We start from the raw sequence: 14766 nt of genomic DNA, 5'->3' as shown, positions 1-14766 counted from the left end.
TTCCAATCAATTATTGAAAAAATAAATAAATTAAACCTTAAAATATACAAATTATTGAATTAAATTATTCCCCAAAATATTTTGATGGTTTAAAAAAAATCTGAGTTGGATATTCATTATTCCAATAATAAATTAAATTAAATTTTTTCCTAAATTAAATGTTTATTTGTATTTTGTAATGCGTTCGGTAGCTCTGTGCTCTGTTAGTTTAGTCTGGTGTCACTATTATGGCAACATTTTTATATTGAATTGAAAAGACTAAGAATGAAAAAATATTGAATTGAAAACTTATACAATAATTTAACAATAAACTCTTGATTTACTTGACTCGTGATTTTTGAAAATAATCGATTTTTCCAATCAATTATTGAAAAAATAAATAAATTAAACCTTAAAATATACAAATTATTGAATTAAATTATTCCCCAAAATATTTTGATGGTTTAAAAAAAATCTGAGTTGGATATTCATTATTCCAATAATAAATTAAATTACATTTTTTCCTAAATTAAATGTTTATTTGTATTTTGTAATGCGTTCGGTAGCTCTGTGCTCTGTTAGTTTAGTCTGGTGTCACTATTATGGCAACATTTTTATATTGAATTGAAAAGACTAAGAATGAAAAAATATTGAATTGAAAACTTATACAATAATTTAACAATAAACTCTTGATTTACTTGACTCATTTGAAAATAATCGATTTTCCCAATCAATTATTGAAAAAAAATAAAAAATAAACCTTAAAATATACAAATTATTGAATTAAATTATTCCCCAAAATATTTTGATGGTTTAAAAAAAAATCTGAGTTATTCATTATTCCAATAATAAATAAAATTAAATTTTTTTCTAAATTAAATGTTTATTTGTATTTTGTAATGCGTTCGGTAGCTCTGTGCTCTGTTAGTTTAGTCTGGTGTCACTATTATGGCAACATTTTTATATTGAATTGAAAAGACTAAAAATGAAAAAAATATTGAATTTAAATCATTTATTTTTGCATTATTTGAATTAGAATATCAAACTCTATGTGTAAAAGTATTTATTCAATTAAAAAAGATAGGGTTTTTTTTTTTCAATTAGCCAATTTTACCTTTGAAAATATTTTTTTGATTCCAATTATTAAAAAAGTAATTAAATCCTTTCACTAAAATCAAAAAAGTTCCAACATTATAAACGTCGATCCACGAACGTCCCGACGTCTCGGCCTCGACCCCTCGTCGTCTCCTGGAGCCTCTCGCAGTAAAACAGCACAGAGAAGACAAAGGACAGAAACAGTAGCTCAGTAAATATACTGCATATAGAAACACACACAGAAGGAAGTCATGAAGACGCCCCGACACCAGAAACACTAAAACACTGAACATCTTCACAGTTTCATCACATTGAACGCGGGATCGAGGGACGGACCAGGGATGGATCACAGTGCTTCCAACACCCAACATGAAGAGTCTTTTTTTGGCTGAGGACGGAGAGAGTCGCTCCTCCAGTCCGAGTCACAGTTGATTGTTTTGGTTGTCGATTGAAAAGAGTTGATATGTGTTGACGTTGTCCGACGATGAGATGGAAGAGAGTGGATTCGTATAGAAAATCTCCAGGAGGTGATTCTGGTCGAGGAAGTAGAAGAAAAGACGGGGATCTAGAAAAACATCAAACAGGTACCGGTCGAGTGGTTCAACATTCTTTTTTTTTCGTTAGCAGTGCGAGCGCTTTAGCCTCAGTCTGAGGATCACAGTTTAAAAATATAAAAATTAAAAACCTCGTCCATCGAGTCCATCGAGAGATTCCTTTGATCTTTTCTTTTTTTTTTTTGTTCCCAACGAAGCCTCGGGATAATTTTCCTGAACATCAGAAGACAAGAATGTATCTCCGTTGAAAGAAGACGAAGGTTGTGGGTTCTCTTCCCGCGGCGCCCACGTCAGCCAGCTGATCCGGGTCACTGGAGGTCAGTAGCACCATGAACGTAGAAGGTCAGATGGAAGCAACACCATGGAAGTCTTTTTTGTTTTCCTTAAATGCTGGAGCGAGCAGTGACATTCCAAACTTCACAGGTTATTACCGGTTGAAACCAGTTTCTGCTTCATATTGATTGATTTGTTATCTCACCACAGATGATAGATCTGCTGCGTTGACGCATGTCAGGGACGTCAGAACTGATGCTTTTATTGAATTAAATAATGTTATTAAATCATTAAAGACTGACTTTTTATTTCAATTGAATTTAAATGTATACATTTATATATATGTTTAAATATTGAATTTGTTGTTATTTTTGAAATAACAACCATTTTTTTAATTAAAGATGTTGAATTAAAAAATATATAATAATTAATAATAATTAATAACTAAAGTTAAGAAAAAGCTTGACACTTAAAAATATATAATTTACTTTAATCATCTTTACATTGAAAGTTTGAATTAATTAACTATTCAATTAAAATATTCATAAAAATGAATACATTTAAATTTAATTCAATTATTCCTTAATTTAATGTTTGAATACGTTTTATTTTCATATTTAAATCAAATTGAAAATCTTCAAATGTGAAACACAGAGTTTTATATTTTAATTCCAGTAATTATTTTTATTTTTCTTAATTTAATTATTATTATTTTTTAATGCATCAGGTGATCGTTGATCTGTTGCTCATGTCTGGTGACACTAATATAGCTATAGTTTTATATTGAATTTAAATGACTACCAATTAAAAAATATTAAATTTAGACTGTTTATTTATCAATTATTAGAATTAGAATATTAAACTCTATGTGTAAAAGAATTCATTTAATTTGAAAAACCTTTTTTTAATATTATTAAATTGCACTTTAATTGAATTTAAATAATTAAAAAAATGAATTCAATATAAAAACGAACATGTTAAAGGTTCCAACATCAACGTTCTGACGCCGCTGAGATACTTCCTGCTCTCGTCCTTGATCACGTCAAGTAAACACATAATCCCTGCACTGAAGACACACAATCTGGACCTTCATGGACACAACGGGCTCAGACACGAGTCCTCAGACGACACACATTCGAAAAGAGTCTTTTTTTTTCAGAGGAGAGAAAAGATGAAGGAAGAAAAAACCTTCTCTGCGTCTTCACCGAACTGAAAGCTTAAGAAAGTGCTAAAGTGGATCATCTGGTCTTCTCTCCCGTCACTGGACACAGTGGTCTCAAAAGATAAGTGCATTTTTAGGCGATTGATTCGTTGATTCGGGGGAACACAGTAAAAACGGTCTTCAAGGTCAGGAGTTAATCCTCCTTCTTCTCCAGGCTAGTCTGCGCGGCGTGGATGCCGTTGCTGTACACGGGGAACGGCAGCGTGGAGAAGAGACCCTCCGCCGTGGTGAACACGTTGGCGGCGCTTTGCATCTGAGCTCCCGCCGACGCCGCCGGCGTGTTGGCGAAGGGTCCGGCGGCGACCGCCGACATGTTGAGCCGGTGCACGTGGTGGTACAGCATCTCCATCGGGGTCTTGGGGTCCAGGCCGAAGCCGGGGTTGTCGAAGTTCATGCTCTGCGCCATCGCCAGCGTCACGTCGGCCGGCGCGTACCGGATGGTGCCGGTGGTGTAGACCCGCGGCGCCGTGGTGCTGGCGGCGGCGGCGGCGGCCAGGGTCCCCGTGACCCGGTGCACCAGCGGCAGGACCACGTTCCCGGCCTGCAACCGCTGCAGGGTCTCCAGGTCGCCGGAGTAGAGCAGCGAGGTGGAGGTCGTGGACGAGGACGAGGAGGTGGTGGTGGTGGGTGTGCCTTGGGTCTTGTCCCGTGGAGACGCCGAGAGAGGGGGAGACAAGGGGTCTACGGTGGACGCCGTGGACGGAGGAGCCAGACTGGAGCCCGAAGACGGAGCCGGACACCCCTCGTAAGACGACTTCCTCCCGGATCCGCCCTCCGTACTCGGCGGGGTTAGCACCGCGTCGGGGATGGCCACCTGGAGAGCGATCCCGTTGTTGGTCGGGAAGTTCTTCTCGGACCTGGGAGGACCCGGTTTGGGGGTCATGCTGTACGGGGACTCGTTCCTGGAGATCTCCCGGTTGGGCGGGTAGTTCCAGATGCTGCTGTCGTTGTCGAAGTTGATGGGTTCCGCCATCTCCGTCTTGATCTTCAACACCGACGACGCCACCGCGGCGTTGGAGGAGGGGGACGAGGTCAGGACGGGGTTCTGGGGGGACAGCAGGGGGTCGGCCAGCAGCCGGGTCTCCCCCATGACGGGGGGACTCGGCGGCGTCGAGGAGAGACGGATCCTTTGACTCCTGGCTCGCTCCCACTTCTGCACCTTCCTCCTCTTCTGGCACTTTGGAGTCTCCGTGTCTGGACTGCTCTTCACCTCCCTGTGGTCCTCGTCGTCCTCGTCGTCTTCGTCCGAGAAAGTCCTCTGTGGCTGCTGGACCTCCTCGCCCTCGCCATAGTTCTCCACCTTGATGTTCAGCCGGCCGGGGTGAGCCGGAGCGCAGACGGTGTCCAGCTCCTCCAGGCCGGCCGGTTTCTCGGGCCCGCCTCCTCTCCCGGGCCCGTCCTCGTCGTCCGAGGGTCCGGAGCTGTCCTCGCTGTCCTGGCTCTCCACGTTGCTGGAGCTGTGGTCTTCGTCCTGACGCTTCATCTCTCGCTCCGAGGAGCAGAAGGATTGTCCCGCCGGCTGCCGACACTCGTCCTGCAGCTCCTTGATCATGTCGTCCTGACGTCCCGCCGGCGCTCCGCGGCGCTCCGAGTCTAGGGAAGAGAACAGAGGTCAAAGGTCGTCCAGGATACATTGACGGTTCCGGTCCAAGTCACCGGAGTTTTCTTTGGACTCTGACTCCGAGTCGGACGCCTCAGAAGATTCCGACGCTTTCTCCGGGAGGTTTGGCATCTGGCAGATGTCCATGGGAACGTCCTTGAATTCAGTGTTACTGAGGAGACAAGGTCATGAAGGTGAGATCTACAGGTGAGATCTACAGGTGAGATCTACAGGTGAGATCTACAGATGAGATCTACAGATGAGATCTTCAGATGAGATCTACAGGCGAGATCTACAGATGAGATCTACAGATGAGATCTACAGATGAGATCTACAGGTGAGATCTACAGGTGAGATCTACAGATGAGATCTTCAGATGAGATCTACAGGCGAGATCTACAGATGAGATCTACAGGCGAGATCTACAGGGGAGATCTACAGGCGAGATCTACAGATGAGATCTACAGGCGAGATCTACAGGGGAGATCTACAGGCGAGATCTACAGATGAGATCTACAGGCGAGATCTACAGGTGTGATCTACAGGCGAGATCTACAGATGAGATCTACAGGCGAGATCTACAGGTGAGATCTACAGGTGAGATCTACAGGTGAGATCTACAGATGAGATCTACAGGCGAGATCTACAGGGGAGATCTACAGGCGAGATCTACAGATGAGATCTACAGATGAGATCTACAGGCGAGATCTACAGGCGAGATCTACAGGCGAGATCTACAGGCGTGATCTACAGGCGTGATCTACAGGCGAGATCTACAGGCGTGATCTACAGGCGAGATCTACAGGCGAGATCTCCAGACGAGATCTACAGGCGAGATCTACAGGCGAGATCTACAGGCGAGATCTACAGGTGAGATCTACAGGCGAGATCTACAGACGAGATCTACAGGCGAGATCTACAGGCGAGATCTACAGGCGAGATCTACAGGTGAGATCTACAGGCGTGATCTACAGGTGAGATCTACAGACGAGATCTACAGGCGAGATCTACAGGTGAGATCTACAGGCGAGATCTACAGGTGAGATCTACAGGTGAGATCTACAGGCGTGATCTACAGGCGAGATCTACAGGCGAGATCTACAGGTGTGATCTACAGGCAAGATCTACAGGCGAGATCTACAGGCGAGATCTACAGGCGTGATCTACAGGCGAGATCTACAGGCGTGATCTACAGGCGAGATCTACAGGCGAGATCTACAGGCAAGATCTACAGGCGTGATCTACAGGCGAGATCTACAGGCGAGATCTACAGGCGAGATCTACAGGCGAGATCTACAGGATAGATCTACAGGCGAGATCTACAGGTGTGATCTACAGGCGAGATCTACAGGTGTGATCTACAGGCGAGATCTACAGGCGAGATCTACAGGCAAGATCTACAGGTGTGATCTACAGGTGTGATCTACAGGTGTGATCTACAGGCGAGATCTACAGGCGAGATCTACAGGCGAGATCTACAGGTGTGATCTACAGGTGAGATCTACAGGCGAGATCTACAGGCGAGATCTACAGGCGAGATCTACAGGTGTGATCTACAGGCGTGATCTACAGGCATGATCTACAGGCGAGATCTACAGGCGTGATCTACAGGCAAGATCTACAGGTGTGATCTACAGGCGAGATCTACAGGCGAGATCTACAGGCGAGATCTACAGGTGTGATCTACAGGCGTGATCTACAGGCGTGATCTACAGGCGAGATCTACAGGTGTGATCTACAGGTGTGATCTACAGGCGAGATCTACAGGCGAGATCTACAGGTGTGATCTACAGGTGTGATCTACAGGCGAGATCTACAGGCGAGATCTACAGGTGAGATCTACAGGTGAGATCTACAGGTGAGATCTACAGGCGAGATCTACAGATGAGATCTACAGGTGAGATCTACAGGTGGAGAACATCAGCAGAAGAACTTGTGTGAGGATATGACTGAGGGACAGTTGCTATTGAGGAACTTCTAGTGGAGACCATTAGTAATGGTTGTTTTAGCATGTGTGTTTGTGTTAGCACGTGTTTTAGCATGTGTGTTTGTGTTAGCACGTGTTTTAGCATGTGTGTTTGTGTTAGCACGTGTTTTAGCATGTGTGTTTGTGTTAGCACGTGTTTTAGCATGTGTGTTTGTGTTAGCACGTGTTTTAGCATGTGTGTTTGTGTTAGCACGTGTTTTAGCATGTGTGTTTGTGTTAGCACGTGTTTTAGCATGTGTGTTTGTGTTAGCACGTGTTTTAGCATGTGCATGTGTGTTAGCATTTGCATGTTCATTAGAACTGTTTGTTAGAATTTGTGTGTATGTTAGCATCTATTTGTGTGAGCTTTCGTGCATCTGCTAGGTTTGTGTAGCATGTGTTAGCATGTGTATTAGTATGTTAGCATGTCTGTTAGCATGTGTGTATGTGTGTTAGCATTTAACTGTTTGTTAAAATGTGTGTGTATGTTAGCATCTCTTTGTGTGCGCTTCCTCGCATCTGCTAGGTTTGTGTTAGCATGTATGTTTGTGTGTGTGTGTTAGCATGTGCATGTGTATTAGTATGTTAGCATGTCTGTTAGCATGTGTGTATGTGTGTAAGCATTTATGTTTGTGTGTGTGTGTTAGCATGTGCATTTGTATTAGTATGTTAGCATGTCTGTTAGCATGTGTGTATGTTAGCATCTATTTGTCTGAGCTTCCTCGCATCTGCTAGGTTTGTGTTAGCATGTGTTTGTGTGTATATCAGCATGTGTGTTTAATCATGTGTGTTTTAACATCTTTTTGTGTGTTAGCATGTCTTTGTGTATGTGTTAGCATGTGCTTTTTAACTTGACACAGGTTTTCATCCTGCTTCATATACAAACATAAAATGAAAAGTCTAAACGTAAGTTTAACAGATTATATTTGTTTAAAAACATATTTAAAATAAATGTGTTTATTATAATTTAATGTCAGCGTTTCTGCTGTAATATAAATACATGCGTTTACTTTTCGACCAATAATTGTCAGATTGTTATTCAAAGACGTTTCCTCTGAAGAACCTTCTTCACTCTCACTATGATGTGTAAATATAAATATATTATTGTTATTATTATTGTTGTTATGATGATGATGATGATCTGGTGTAGAACCTGAGCACGTAGTTGACCCAGATGATGTTCTTGTCACTGTTGTTCTTGGCGTTGACGGCGATGGTGGCGCTGGACTGGATCCAGACGTAACCCGTGTTCTTCTGGATCCACCGGTAATACTGAGTCACACACTGACCCTTGTTCATCACTGCAACACACACACATGTGCAGTGTTAGTGTTGGACACACATCACTTGTTCATCACTGCAACACACACACATGTGCAGCGTTAGTGTTGGACACACATCACTTGTTCATCACTGTAACACACACACATGTGGAGCGTTAGTGTTGGACACACATCACTTGTTCATCACTGTAACACACACACATGTGCAGTGTTAGTGTTGGACACACATCACTTGTTCATCACTGCAACACACACACATGTGCAGTGTTAGTGTTGGACACACATCACTTGTTCATCACTGTAACACACACACATGTGCAGCGTTAGTGTTGGACACACATCACTTGTTCATCACTGCAACACACACACATGTGCAGTGTTAGTGTTGGACACACATCACTTGTTCATCACTGCAACACACACACATGTGCAGTGTTAGTGTTGGACACACATCACTTGTTCATCACTGCAACACACACACATGGAGCGTTAGTGTTGGACACACATCACTTGTTCATCACTGCAACACACACACATGTGCAGTGTTAGTGTTGGACACACATCACTTGTTCATCACTGCAACACACACACATGGAGCGTTAGTGTTGGACACACATCACTTGTTCATCACTGCAACACACACACATGTGCAGTGTTAGTGTTGGACACACATCACTTGTTCATCACTGCAACACACACACATGGAGCGTTAGTGTTGGACACACATCACTTGTTCATCACTGCAACACACACACATGTGCAGCGTTAGTGTTGGACACACATCACTTGTTCATCACTGCAACACACACACATGTGCAGCGTTAGTGTTGGACACACATCACTTGTTCATCTTGTTGTTTAAAGTTAAAGTTTAAAAGATTTGAAACTATCTCATGAGGTTTAGTGTTGTAGCGTCAAGTTTCCACCAGAGGGCGCTGTGGGTCAAAGATCTAATGTCGAGCAGCTACTGATGGAAATGAAGAAATACATGATTCAACAAGTAGATAAATAGACAGAATATATTTACACACACAACACATATGTAGATACACAAATACACATACAAACACACACACACATATAGATACACATATACTCAAATACATATTTATATATATATATAATGTATATACAACATATTTACATGTCTTGTTTCTTACTTTTCTGCATTTTTACGTCTGCAGAACGACCTCTGACCTATCGTCTCTCGTGCACACTCGTTGACCTGTTTTCTCTCGTGCACACTTGTTGACCTGTACTCTCTCGTGCACACTTGTTGACCTGTACTCTCTCGTGCACACTTGTTGACCTGTACTCTCTCGTGCACACTTGTTGGCCTGTTGTCTCTCGTGCACACTCGTTGACCTGTACTCTCTCGTGCACACTTGTTGGCCTGTTGTCTCTCGTGCACACTCGTTGACCTGTACTCTCTCGTGCACACTTGTTGGCCTGTTGTCTCTCGTGCACACTCGTTGACCTGTACTCTCTCGTGCACACTCGTTGACCTGTTTTCTCTCGTGCACACTTGTTGACCTGTCGTCACTCGTGCACACTCGTTGACCTGTTGTCTCTCGTGCACACTCGTTGACCTGTTGTCTCTCGTGCACACTTGTTGACCTGTACTCTCTCGTGCACACTCGTTGACCTGTACTCTCTCGTGCACACTTGTTGACCTGTTGTCTCTCGTGCACACTCGTTGACCTGTTGTCTCTCGTGCACACTCGTTGACCTGTACTCTCTCGTGCACACTCGTTGACCTGCTGTCTCTCGTGCACACTCGTTGACCTGTACTCTCTCGTGCACACTCGTTGACCTGTACTCTCTCGTGCACACTTGTTGACCTGTACTCTCTCGTGCACACTCGTTGACCTGTTTTCTCTCGTGCACACTTGTTGACCTGTCGTCACTCGTGCACACTTGTTGACCTGTTGTCTCTCGTGCACACTTGTTGACCTGTTGTCTCTCGTGCACACTTGTTGACCTGTACTCTCTCGTGCACACTCGTTGACCTGTTTTCTCTCGTGCACACTTGTTGACCTGTCGTCACTCGTGCACACTTGTTGACCTGTTGTCTCTCGTGCACACTCGTTGACCTGTTGTCTCTCGTGCACACTCGTTGACCTGTTGTCTCTCGTGCACACTCGTTGACCTGTACTCTCTCGTGCACACTCGTTGACCTGTACTCTCTCGTGCACACTTGTTGACCTGTTGTCTCTCGTGCACACTCGTTGACCTGTTGTCTCTCGTGCACACTCGTTGACCTGTACTCTCTCGTGCACACTTGTTGACCTGTACTCTCTCGTGCACACTCGTTGACCTGTTGTCTCTCGTGCACACTCGTTGACCTGTACTCTCTCGTGCACACTTGTTGACCTGTTGTCTCTCGTGCACACTCGTTGACCTGTTGTCTCTCGTGCACACTCGTTGACCTGTACTCTCTCGTGCACACTCGTTGACCTGCTGTCTCTCGTGCACACTCGTTGACCTGTTGTCTCTCGTGCACACTCGTTGACCTGTACTCTCTCGTGCACACTCGTTGACCTGCTGTCTCTCGTGCACACTCGTTGACCTGTTGTCTCTCGTGCACACTCGTTGACCTGTACTCTCTCGTGCACACTTGTTGACCTGTTGTCTCACGTGCACACTCGTTGACCTGTTGTCTCTCGTGCACACTCGTTGACCTGTTGTCTCTCGTGCACACTCGTTGACCTGTACTCTCGTGCACACTCGTTGACCTGCTGTCTCTCGTGCACACTCATTGACCTGTACTCTCTCGTGCACACTTGTTGACCTGTACTCTCTCGTGCACACTCGTTGACCTGTTTTCTCTCGTGCACACTTGTTGACCTGTCGTCACTCGTGCACACTTGTTGACCTGTTGTCTCTCGTGCACACTCGTTGACCTGTTGTCTCTCGTGCAGACTCGTTGACCTGTACTCTCTCGTGCACACTCGTTGACCTGTACTCTCTCGTGCACACTTGTTGACCTGTCGTCTCTCGTGCACACTTGTTGACCTGTCGTCACTCGTGCACACTTGTTGACCTGTTGTCTCTCGTGCACACTTGTTGACCTGTTGTCTCTCGTGCACACTTGTTGACCTGTACTCTCTCATGCACACTTGTTGACCTGTTGTCTCTCGTGCACACTTGTTGACCTGTACTCTCTCGTGCACACTTGTTGACCTGTACTCTCTCGTGCACACTCGTTGACCTGTACTCTCTCGTGCACACTTGTTGACCTGTTGTCTCTCGTGCACACTTGTTGACCTGTACTCTCTCGTGCACACTTGTTGACCTGTACTCTCTAGTGCACACTTGTTGACCTGTACTCTCTCGTGCACACTTGTTGACCTGTACTCTCTCGTGCACACTTGTTGACCTGTACTCTCTCGTGCACACTTGTTGACCTGTTGTCTCTCGTGCACACTCGTTGACCTGTACTCTCTCGTGCACACTTGTTGACCTGTACTCTCTCGTGCACACTTGTTGACCTGTACTCTCTCGTGCACACTCGTTGACCTGTACTCTCTCGTGCACACTTGTTGACCTGTTGTCTCTCGTGCACACTTGTTGACCTGTACTCTCTCGTGCACACTTGTTGACCTGTACTCTCTCGTGCACACTTGTTGACCTGTACTCTCTCGTGCACACTCGTTGACCTGTTGTCTCTCGTGCACTCTTGTTGACCTGTACTCTCTCGTGCACACTCGTTGACCTGTTGTCTCTCGTGCACACTTGTTGACCTGTTGTCTCTCGTGCACACTCGTTGACCTGTACTCTCTCGTGCACACTTGTTGACCTGTACTCTCTCGTGCACACTTGTTGACCTGTACTCCCTCGTGCACACTTGTTGACCTGTACTCTCTCGTGCACACTCGTTGACCTGTACTCTCTCGTGCACACTTGTTGACCTGTACTCTCTCGTGCACACTCGTTGACCTGTACTCTCTCGTGCACACTTGTTGACCTGTTGTCTCTCGTGCACACTTGTTGACCTGTACTCTCTCGTGCACACTTGTTGACCTGTACTCTCTCGTGCACACTTGTTGACCTGTACTCTCTCGTGCACACTCGTTGACCTGTTGTCTCTCGTGCACTCTTGTTGACCTGTACTCTCTCGTGCACACTCGTTGACCTGTTGTCTCTCGTGCACACTTGTTGACCTGTTGTCTCTCGTGCACACTCGTTGACCTGTACTCTCTCGTGCACACTTGTTGACCTGTACTCTCTCGTGCACACTTGTTGACCTGTACTCCCTCGTGCACACTTGTTGACCTGTACTCTCTCGTGCACACTCGTTGACGACACATTCATTAAGTTATTATTCGTTATTTACTTCATTATTCAACGTTTCCGAGTCGTTTCTGTGCAAAAGAACAAAAGTTCTTCATGAAAATCGTCCGTTAAACCTTTTCTTCTCTCGTCGTGAGAAAAGCATTTTCCTTCTTCATCCTTTGATCCGAGTCTTTCTCTCCTTCACCTTCACTTCCTCGTCTCACAGCAGAGATCGACTGCGGTTCTGACCCGGGTTAAGTCCGGCTGTCAGCAGGTACTGACGAGACTTAGACGCGGATCAGGATGAAAGACTCCATCAGTGGATCCTCAGGAAACACCTTCGCTCTCGTTCACTCTTTCATCATCACCTGCTTCAGAGCTTTACTCATGAGACTCTAATGCTCGTGTTGTGCAGGCGAGTCGTGGGTTTGGATTAAAATACATTTGAAAAAAACCCAAAAAAAAGAGAGAAAGAGGAGGAATGGTGGATTATGGGTAATTGATGAAATCATTCCTATTTAATATCTATTAAATATGACATTGAATTTTCATGGGGGTCTTTCGCCCCCTTTAACCTCCTAACATTAATATAAGAAGCAGAAGTTCTAGAAAATCTTGTTACTTAGGATGAAAAACATTGTATAAATTTGATCAAAACTGGATGAGTTTAATTTTTCTGTCTGTTGCCCCCCTTGCGCCCCCTACGATTATAATGAAATAGCTGGTCCTCCATTGTGCCCCCTTATATCTTATAGAAATAATCCTTATTAAATATGGTTTAAAATCTGATCAAAATGGGACTTATTTTTATTTTCCTGGGGGTCTGTTGCCCCCCTTGCGCCCCCTACAATTAAAATAAATCGCAGGTCCTGCTTTGTGCCCCCTCATAATAAACAAAAACAGCTGAAATTATAGAAATCATCCTCATTTAAGTTTTTATTAAATAGGGTTTAAAATCTGATCAAAATGGGACTAATTTGTATTTTCCTGGGGGTCTGTTGCCCCCCTTGCGCCCCCTACAATTAAAATAAATAGCAGGTTCTGCTTTGTGCCCCCTCATAATAAACAAAAACAGCTGAAATTATAGAAATCATCCTCATTTAAGTTTTTATTAAATAGGGTTTAAAATCTGATCAAAATGGGACTAATTCGTATTTTCATGGGGGTCTGTTGCCCCCCTTGCGCCCCCTACAATTAAAATAAATAGCAGGTTCTGCTTTGTGCCCCCTCATAATAAACAAAAACAGCTGAAATTATAGAAATCATCCTCATTTAAGTTTTTATTAAATAGGGTTTAAAATCTGATCAAAATGGGACTAATTTGTATTTTCATGGGGGTCTGTTGCCCCCCTTGCGCCCCCTTACAATGAACAAAAACAGATGAAACAATGTGAATCATCCTTTTTTAATATGTATTAAATATGGTTTAATTTCCACTGTAATTGCATGTGTTGTAAGTCAGTTGTGTTGTGTGTGTGTATCTAACACAGTGTGTGTGTGTGTGTGTGTGTGTGTGTGTGTGTGTGTGTGTGTGTGTGTGTGTGTGTGTGTGTGTGTGTGTGTGTGTGTGTGTGTGTGTGTGTGTGTGTGTGTGTGTGTGTGTGTGTGTGTGTGTGTACTCACGGTCCAGGTGACTCTGTCTAATCCCCTCCACGTCCTCCGCGTGGATCAACTGGTAACATCTCTTCCCCACGATGTCGGCCGGCGTCAGGTCCAGGTAGTCGCTGATCCTGCAGAGAAACCAGTAGAACTGGATCTTCTTCTGGGTCCAGAGTCACGCGGTGAAGGTTCTTCACCTGTTCTCACAGAAGATGATCTTCAGGTCCATGTTGACGCGCGTGACGAACATCTGACAGTCGATGCGGACCTCGTTGATGGTGGGAGGAGGGAGAGCGTGAGCCACCACCACCATCCCCATGATCTGGACCGGAACCGAGCGCGCGTGGGTCAGAGCCATGCGGATCCTCAGACGCCCCGTGACGTGGATCACCTGAGCAAGAGGTTGAAGACTCAATTCTGAGGATTCTGGACGCTCTGGTTAACTTCTGACAGTAAAATTTTGGGGTAAAATTGTGTCAGTTATGTAAACTGTTGGGTTCTCTCAGTATTACTTTGTGGCAAAATTTTGTGGCTTATTTCTGTATGTTGTGACGTACTGTTGAGTTTAGTTCTGTCAGTATTACTTTGGGGCTGAATTCTGTGAGTTCTGAAGTACTCTTGCGTCACCTCCTGACAGTATCATTTTGGGGCTACATTTTGTCACTTGCAACCAACCGAGTTTCCTTCTGAGAGTATCATTTTGTGGCTTAATTATGTATGTTGTGACATAGTATTATCTTGATCTTTAAAGTATGTACTTTTTTGAGTATTGTTTTGATTGTTTAAGCGCTTTGTGACCCTGGTCTCGAAAAGTGCTATATAAATAAATATTACTTACTTACTTACTTACTTTTGAATTTAGTTCTGTCAGTATAATTTTGTGGCTAAATTCTACGAGTTGTGAGCTACTCTCGAGGTAA

At 44.3% G+C, this 14766-nt stretch overlaps 1 protein-coding gene across 2 annotated transcripts in view; it reads right to left on the bottom strand.

Annotated features, from left to right (window-relative positions):
* Positions 1–2517: 2517 nt before the first annotated feature.
* Positions 2518–14766, bottom strand: part of npas3 (neuronal PAS domain protein 3) — a 63909-nt gene continuing 51660 nt past the window's right edge. For both annotated transcript variants that reach the window (XM_087779644.1, XM_087779645.1), the window contains exons 8-12: positions 14044–14237; positions 13871–13977; positions 7843–7990; positions 4780–4895; positions 2518–4716 (exon numbers count right to left, since the gene is read on the bottom strand). In XM_087779644.1, the coding sequence (XP_087635770.1) occupies positions 3257–4716; positions 4780–4895; positions 7843–7990; positions 13871–13977; positions 14044–14237 (2025 nt within the window). In that variant the 3' untranslated portion in view covers positions 2518–3256. The remainder of the gene's footprint in view (positions 4717–4779; positions 4896–7842; positions 7991–13870; positions 13978–14043; positions 14238–14766) is intronic.

Source organism: Callionymus lyra, chromosome 18 (assembly GCF_982586985.1).
Source record: "Callionymus lyra chromosome 18, fCalLyr1.hap1.1, whole genome shotgun sequence".
NCBI classification, from domain to species: domain Eukaryota; kingdom Metazoa; phylum Chordata; class Actinopteri; order Syngnathiformes; family Callionymidae; genus Callionymus; species Callionymus lyra.
Note: the sequence above shows the minus strand (reverse complement) of the source record. Positions and strands in the feature narration are given on the sequence as shown.